This window comes from Fukomys damarensis, unplaced genomic scaffold (genome assembly GCF_012274545.1).
Source record: "Fukomys damarensis isolate Sample0158 unplaced genomic scaffold, DMR_v1.0_HiC HiC_scaffold_18, whole genome shotgun sequence".
NCBI lineage: Eukaryota > Metazoa > Chordata > Mammalia > Rodentia > Bathyergidae > Fukomys > Fukomys damarensis.
In genome coordinates, this window is record NW_022900930.1 from 50,611,788 (window position 1) to 50,619,809 (window position 8,022).

The 8,022-nt window shown below is 53.3% G+C and overlaps 1 protein-coding gene across 1 annotated transcript; it reads left to right on the plus strand.

Annotated features, from left to right (window-relative positions):
• The first annotated feature begins 202 nt into the window (after nt 1-202).
• On the plus strand, nt 203-7,152 carry Defb1 (defensin beta 1). The gene is made up of 2 exons (XM_010620381.3): nt 203-391; nt 6,911-7,152. The coding sequence occupies exons 1-2, from the start codon at nt 331-333 to the stop codon at nt 7,051-7,053; spliced, it is 204 nt and encodes a 67-aa protein (XP_010618683.1). The 5' UTR covers nt 203-330; the 3' UTR covers nt 7,054-7,152.
• Nucleotides 7,153-8,022: the final 870 nt, after the last annotated feature.

The window sequence follows — 8,022 nt, forward strand, 5'->3', positions numbered from 1 at the left end:
CTGCCCGCAGCCTCTCCAACCCACAGATCCTGGAACACAGAGAGGCCTGGCTGAGAAGCCAATGGGGTCCCAGACGGAGAGGAAGATCCAGCCACAGCCAGGCAGAGGCCACCTGCCACATGACCTGGAGTCTATTCAGGGCAAATGACAGGAGGGCTAGTTATTATACCTTCACTCTGGATTGCCACACCTCCCTTTAGCCCGGCGATAGGGTTGTGCAACCCTGCATCCCATAAATACAGCCTCACCCTCCTTGAGAAGCCTCCTCAGGCCCAGCTCCCAAGGGAGCCTCTCGTCCTCTCCAGCATCAGAGCCCAGCTGCTGGCTGCCATGGGGACCCACTGCCTGCTGCTGCTCACCCTCTGCTTCCTCTCCTTCCAGATGGCCCCAGGTAAGCCTCAGGACATTGTGAGCATGGCCTAGGGCTGGGCACACTGGGGAAGGAGAGCTGAGGACACTGCCTCAGGGAGCCAAGGGACCAGCAGCAGGTCAGCAGCCCGCAGCACCAGCCAGCCGGGCTGCAAGTTGTCCTCTTAGCACCAGGGGACACAGGTACCACACAGGGACACAGTACTAAGCTGGTGCTTCCATACTCTGACCCCTGTGTTGTCCCTGGGCACCTAGGACACTAACGCTAGGTGGGAGTGTTTCAGGAAGGCTCCTCAGAGAGACCACCTTCCCACCCAGACAGAGGCACTCGCTCCTCCCCAGACCACCGGGCTGTCCGCCCTGGTGACCTGCTGCAGGCAGGGAGCCTCCAACTTCCCCCAAGACCCGCTCAGCCAGCGCCTGGGACTCAGCCCTGTACAAGCCTCAGGGAAACACAGGCGCCTCCCCCCGGCTCCCAAAACACAGGCTCCTTCTCCAGGCTGGGCCTCCCCAGCTCAGCACAGGGGACTCAGGCCCAGGACACCAGCTCCTCTGGGACAGAGCAGCAGAGCCCCTCCCTGCTGGGGAGAAGGGGCCCCTGCACAGAGCCCAACACACCCCCATCCCCACCCTGGCTCTGTCTCTCAGGGCCCTGGAGCAGTCACGTGTTTCCGAGCCTCGGTTTCCTCATCTGCAGCACCACGGAGCTGGGGCCACAAGCACAGCTGGGAAATCCCGAGACCCCGGTGCTCTTTTCTCTGCACACCATGTTGTCTTACTGGGGTGTGGAACTTCTTCCACTCAGGCCTCCCTTTCCCATCTGAAAAGTGGGTTCCAAAGCCTCCTAGATACTAAATTTTCCATGCTGCCCGTTGTGCCCCATCACAGAGGGAGAGAAATCCCCCCCTCTTAATAAGTTGCAATGAATTTTTTCTTCAAAGGCTGGATAATGGCACACAGGACAGGCACTGGGAGCCCAGGCTCTGTGTTTGACTCCTGCTTTGATTTTGTGGGTCTTTACTGAGTAACAGGGAGACATTCCTCCCTTACAATCTGAACTCAAGAGTCTAAACACAGCTCGCCCAACACCACGAGATTTCATTTTCATCTCCAGCACCTCCCTGTGGTCAGAGACCATCACCCTAAGCTCCTCCTGACGGGCACCGCACCCCATGTCACCCGCCCTCACTTCCCTTATCACAGGGCTGTGCCTGCCTGGCTGCCTTGGGCATCTGCATTTGTGCGAGGACAAAGCCGACCTTAGAAAGCAGGGTGTGCGGGAGCAGGTAGCAGACAGCATGTGTGGCAGCCAGAGATGCAGTGACAAAAGCTACCGTTCTCAGGAGCACAAAGAACCCTCGTCCCCATGTGTGACTGATGATGGGCAGCTTAGGGGCTCCAACCCTGGCCTGAAACCAAGGAGGAGCAACAGGAACCCTCCCAGGCCCTGAGGGCAGGATGCGAGCCCCAGGGATTCTGGCTGGGAGGCGGAAGGAGGGAAGATGGCTTTGTAAAGACTATGGTCTGTCTAGGGACTCAGTGGTTGTGTAGAGCTGATTACAGGAAAATGTGAGGTGAGCAGGAGAGGAAGCGGGGCCCTGGGACCTTCTATCAGCAAAGCTATTCTACCGCAGCTGTGGCATCAGCCTTTTGTTAATGCCCACAGCAGGAGGTGTCCACCTGCTCAGCCCTCGGCCCCACAGACTGGCAACGAACCGATGGGCCTGCTCTGACTGGGACAGGACTCTTGCTAACTTAGCACAGCCCACAGGGCTCTGATGAGCATACTCCCGATCCAAGACCGCTCTGGGGTCTGTGCCCGTGGCCAGTACCGTGACCTTCTCACCACACTTGCACAGTCTGCAGCAAATGCTGGGAAATCTAGACCTGGGACCAGCAACCTGGGACCAACCCCCAGGCTGGCCTAGCAGCAGGCTCCAGTGGACTGGCCAGGGTTTGGGGGGCCGAGGGGCCCAGCTCAGCCATCCTCTTCTCCCAAACCCTTGTCCTCAGCAACCCGTTCCTGAAGTTTGTTTGGTCCAAGATACTTACCTTTTAGTCAGCGCTTCCAATTTTCCTAGCAACGTTTTCCCTGAGTTGCAATTGCATTACACAGATCTGATCTCAGGACCCAGCAAAAGGCTGAGGTTCGGTTGAAAGCAGAGAAACAGATCAGGAGGTCCACAGCCATGGCCTCACTGGCACACGTTTGGTCTTCACGTTCTTTCCCTTCCTGTATCTCAACCGAAAATGACTTCTTAAGAAACTTTATTTTCATGGCTTTTTAAAAGATAAAGACAAAAGATTTCAAAGCAACTTCATCCTTTTACTCATCTTGGATGCTCCTCCTTGAGCCACGAGCATCTGCCCTGTGTTAGGCCATATCGCACCTCAGCGACGTGGAGGTCCTTCTCGGCCCACAATGGGGCGGGTTTGCATCGTGACGGTGCTGTGAAAATCGAGCCTGTCTTCTTTTCACTGCTGCCCGCCACTCTCTTCTCTCTGCCCTGCTCTCCTCAATGAGCCACTGACACCTATGTCCCAGGTCCTTCCTGCTGCGTGATCGATGCCCTTTTGCTTGATCCTGTTTCTTCTCAGAGACTCGAGGTTCCCTATGGATTCCTCCTTATGCAGATCTTTTACAAACCATGAAAATCAAGCCTGCTGTGTGCTCAGTGCTACAACCCACTCTCTTCTCTCTGCCCTGCTCTCCTCAATGAGCCACTGACACCTATGTCCCAGGTCCTTCCTGCTGCGTGATCGCGATGCCCTTCACTGACCCAACCCCTCTTCCCACGCCTGAGCGGAGAGTGGCTGCTGTCACGCGGCAGCAGCAGGATCACAGCCATGCAGCCTAACGGGCCTAATGGGCCTGTGTTCCGGGGAGTCGCTCAGCCCAGTGTGGAGACGCTCGGTCCTGCTTCCCGGCTCCTCTCTCCCTTCCCTCCTCTCCCTTCCTCGGGGTCACGGTTCCTGATAAGATCTCACCGTCCAGCTCAGCGAGGACCAGGGTGAGAACAAGCACCAAGAGGGGGCGGGGACCTGGGGACAGGTGAGGAGCGGGCCGGGGCCCTGCGTTACCGACCCTCGGCGCTCTGCACAGCACGGACCCTCGCAGGGGTGAGGCGGTGCCTGGGCCACTGCTGACCTACATCAGTTCTCCACACAGTGATCTCCATCTGCTCTTCCTTGTATCACGTGTGTGTCTGTCTGTCCTGTTTTGTCACCACACCATCGTGACTGCAGTGGCTCTGTAATTAGTAATCCTGTAAAGCAAGTCCTCCCACCCTCTTCTCCAAAGTGTCTTGGCCACGCATAGCCCTTGGACACTCTGAGCAGATTTCACATTAGCCTGTCAAGGAGCACTGAAGGGACCTCCTCAGATTTCTAAGGTACAGTGTTGAATCTGAAGATTAACTTGGAGAAAATTGACATTTGAAATTTATTCTTGAAATGTTTAAAGGTGGAATTTTCACTTTTCTAGGTCTCTGATAATTTATTTCAAATTATTTCTGCCCTTTGATGAGACGTATGCTCATGTTTCCTTGGATTTATAAGGAGGCTGACATACTATGCCTTTCCGTATGATGCTTCTATATTAATATCATATTGCCTTGGGTCAAATCTGCCACAAAAGATGGCAAATGTCACCAGAAGAACAACTCCGGTGCTTGGTGACATCAGTGCACAGAAGGCAGCACAGATGCTCACACAGGAGGGACCCCGACATTCTCCACAGGGGCTCCCTTTGCTCCCTGCCCAGCAGCCTCAGGCTCAGGCAGGGTCTTGTCAGAAACGAAAGTGCCCATCCCATCCTGGACCCCTGCCCTCACAAACTCAGGGCACGGGGAGGGGCTGCTGTGCTCTCACCGCCTTCTGGGAGACTTAGGCACCTGCAAGAACTGGAAACCACTGACCCAGCAGTTTCTTTATCACACATGAGATTCATCTCAGTTTTTCTTTGATGCAACTGCATAGGCCCCACAGTCTTCCTGCCGGTAAGGAAAAGCAGTGTATTCCTTGGCGGATTAAGTGCCCCTGTGAGTGTGAGTCACTCGCCAAAGGGCAGACGGCCAGGCTGAGAAGGTTAAGGGTGGGACACCGCAGTCGCCTCAGCTTCAGATTGGAGAAGCTGGGCACAGACAGGTGTGAGCGCTATAAACAAATCACGCTCTACGTTAGCTCTGGGACAGGTAACACAGCTAACGCACCTGAGGATTACACTCATCACTGTTTTGTTTGTACAGATAATGTATTAGGCTCTTGAAGCTAATCCCCAGAGTTAGTTCTCATTAGCTGCCCTGACTCTATCTAGCTGCTGTGGTGAGGTGGGATGGGAACTGAGGAGGGCGCTGGCTCCTCCCATCCTTTCCTGGCTTTCCTGTGGCTGCCTGCATGCCCTGGGGACACCTCAGGACCTCGTTTCTCCATCTGGGGGTGGGGTGTGCAAATGAAAGAGAAGATAATTACATGAGCTCTGACATCCATGTTGGCCCTGAAAAGCTGAATTCTATTTGGGCCTCCTCACCTTACCCACGACAGTGAGAGACCGAGAACATACACTGGAGAGAGACACGCTGTTTCAGTATTGAGGAAAACAAAGAACAGGAAAGGTTCCAGACCTTCCCGATTTATAGAAACTGTCAGAGCTTTGGTTCCATATGTCTTCCTAGCAGCAGGTAATCCCTTGGAAGGAGGGGCTTGGACCAAGCATTCCCTCAGAATCCAGCCTGCTCTGAAAGCCTTCTGGGAAAAAGAGACAAAAGCCAGAACTGGACACATCAAGAGAGTCTGGTTGGCTAGGATCCTGCCGGGGTCATGAAGACGCGGGGCAGGGCTGGACGCCATCTGTGTACTCAGTGTGCTGTGCGGGAACCCGTGAGCTGGGACCAGGAGACTGTGTTCCATGTGGGCAGCTGAGCAGCCTTGGCCCAAGGTGTTTCCCTGAGTGAGGGATTAGACAGGGGAACCGAATGACAGTTCTCCTTCATCTCTATGGGCTCACAGTGCACCCCAATATTCTGTGGTCCTGAAAGCTTTCTACACATTCACTGCCCACTGCAGGAAGCAAGACCCACATGTGGCTTCTGAAATCCCAGTGCATTTAAAGTGAGCAGCGCCTCTGAGCTACTCAGTTCGACGCCCAGCAACATGGCTCTACGACAAGCAAACCCAGACAAACGAAGCACCTTTGCCCCAGGTCACTGAGAAAACCTGGGTGCTTCACTCTCGCTCCGGCCTCAGTCCTGAGAAAGCCCCCCTGCAAAATTTGAAGGACCATGAACACAATTGGGAAGGTCTTGAAATGAGGCACTGAGAAAAGCGAGGGAAAAGAGTCTTTAGAAAGTAAAATTGCTAAAAATGAAATAATGATTAGACCTAACTACAGAGAGCAGGAAAAGGACCCCTGGATAAAAGTCTCTGAAAGGTCAGCCTGCGTCAGTATGAAGAGCATCTTTCCAACAAGCACACAGAAGTCACAGTGTGCTGTCCCTAGCATGGTGATGACCTACTGTAGTAGACTATGCACAAAATCCTACAGACCGGGGCCATAAGTAGCACAAGTACATCTCCTCACAAAGCTCTGCAGGCCGGAAGTGTGAGATCACGGAGGCTAACAAGGTTGGCTTCTGCTGAGGCCTCTCTCCTTGGCTTGGGAACACACCTTCTCCTGCATCCTCACTTAGGGTGAGTGGTCTGTGTGCCATCTCTTCTTACAAGGACAACAGCCACACCAAATAAGCCTACCCTAACTATCCTTTGGCCTTAATGAACCCTGCAAAGGCCCCAGCCCCAAAGCCTGTGTCATTGTGAGATAGTGGGGGTAGGGCTTCGATCTAGGGATTTTGAGGGGTAGGGACTCAGCTTACACCAAGCAACAAGTAAAGCTGGCAGTACAGTAGCTTGATGGTCACCCACGGGGCGCATCAGAGAGTGACTTTGCTCCCTACTGGATACATAGAAGACTGGTCTATCAGGTCTTCTAATTATGAGACTCTCTGACACCAGGCAGAACACAGAATAAGTTCCAAGTGAAGAAACCTACGAAATCTTTGTAGAGGAACCGTAATTTCATCCTGACAGTAAAGGACCATAGGGTTCAGCAGAAACTGTGGTGTAGAAGGCACAGGAGCTGGGATTAAGTCAGAGGGATCTGTATGACTGAAGTCACTGAGGTGGGAATGTGTAGGACATCTATGGCCAAGCAACTACTTTGGCATTTGGAAAACAGAAGACATGAATTTGGAGGAAGGTGAGGTAGAGTAGAAGACTTATGTGGAGAGTGACTTTAGTTCTCTGCATATCTTAAAGGTTCTGAGTAAAAGAAAATCCCATCAGACCCTGCAGTTCTCCCTTGGCAAGGGAACTCTTGCAGGGTCTAATTTTATTAACAGCCCAAACATCAATTATGCACAATCTCTTTGTAAGAGAAGATTCTCTCATGTGTGTTGCCTGTTGTCTGTCCTCCCTTCCCCAAATGTTCCAGAGTCATTGCAGCTCCAAGCCGGGAGTCTGAACCGCTTCTGTTTCCTCCTTGCAGGGCGAGGGCTCACGAGTCTTGGCCACAGACCAGACCATTACCAGTGTGTGAAGAATGGGGGATTCTGTCTCTACTCCTCTTGCCCCATGTACTCCAGCATCATCGGCACCTGCTACAAAGGGAAAGCCAAGTGCTGCGCCTGAGCCGGAGCAGGCGGAGAGAGCACAGAAGCCAGCTGGAGGGTTTTAAATGCTTGTTTTAATAAAGAAAAGCGTGTTGGGGAAGCACCTTCTTGTACCAAACTAAGTATTGTGTCTCCACTTGGAAAAGGTTACGATAATGTGGGGTTAGAAGGAGAGACAGGCCCAGATGCAGCATTTGCCTTGTCCAGAGGAAAGATGGCCAGGTGTAGGGGCTGTCACTTTTGCCTGCTCTCACCATCAGCCAAATAAGCGAGCGCTGCTGAGCGTCCCCTTAAGATCAAGGCTATGCACTAAACTCAGTGGACACAGCGGCAGGGCCTGACAGGGCCTGGCAGAGGTGGACCCAGGGTCCATCTGCAGAGCCAAGACTGTAGCCCCTTCTTCCCCCTTCCATAGGGTCATGGGTGGCTTCACCTTAGCAGTGAGAACCTCTTCTGTGACCACTGAAAGCATCTGATCCCAGGCATAGTGGACACGCCTGTAGCCCCATTACTCTGGAGGCTGATACAGGGGGATCATGGGTCTGAGGCCACTTGGTGCCACATAGCAAGTTCAAGTTCCGCCTGGAACACAGAAAGAGACCCTATCCCAAAAGAGATCAGCAGTCTGCACTCCACCACCATTACAAAACCTAACCACATATCACAAGGCATGATGATGACTCAGCCATGTGTGCCGTCAGTCCTGCCTACTGCTGGGCAGCGCTGGGGAGAGGACAACTGGTCACTGGTCACCTCCCTTTGTCCAACAAATCTATTAATGCTCTGAATGACGAAGCACACAAAGCAGTTGTCGTCATCTGCTTAGCCTGTGACAGCAATTTCAGCCTCCACTTCTATCAGTTAAAAGCATAAGTGAAGATTGCCTGTCATAAGCACACATCAGCAACACCAGCGATGGATGTGCTGCATTACTCGCTCCCCACAAGGAAAAGGTGCCGGCATCCGTGACAGGCACTGGCTCTGCCCA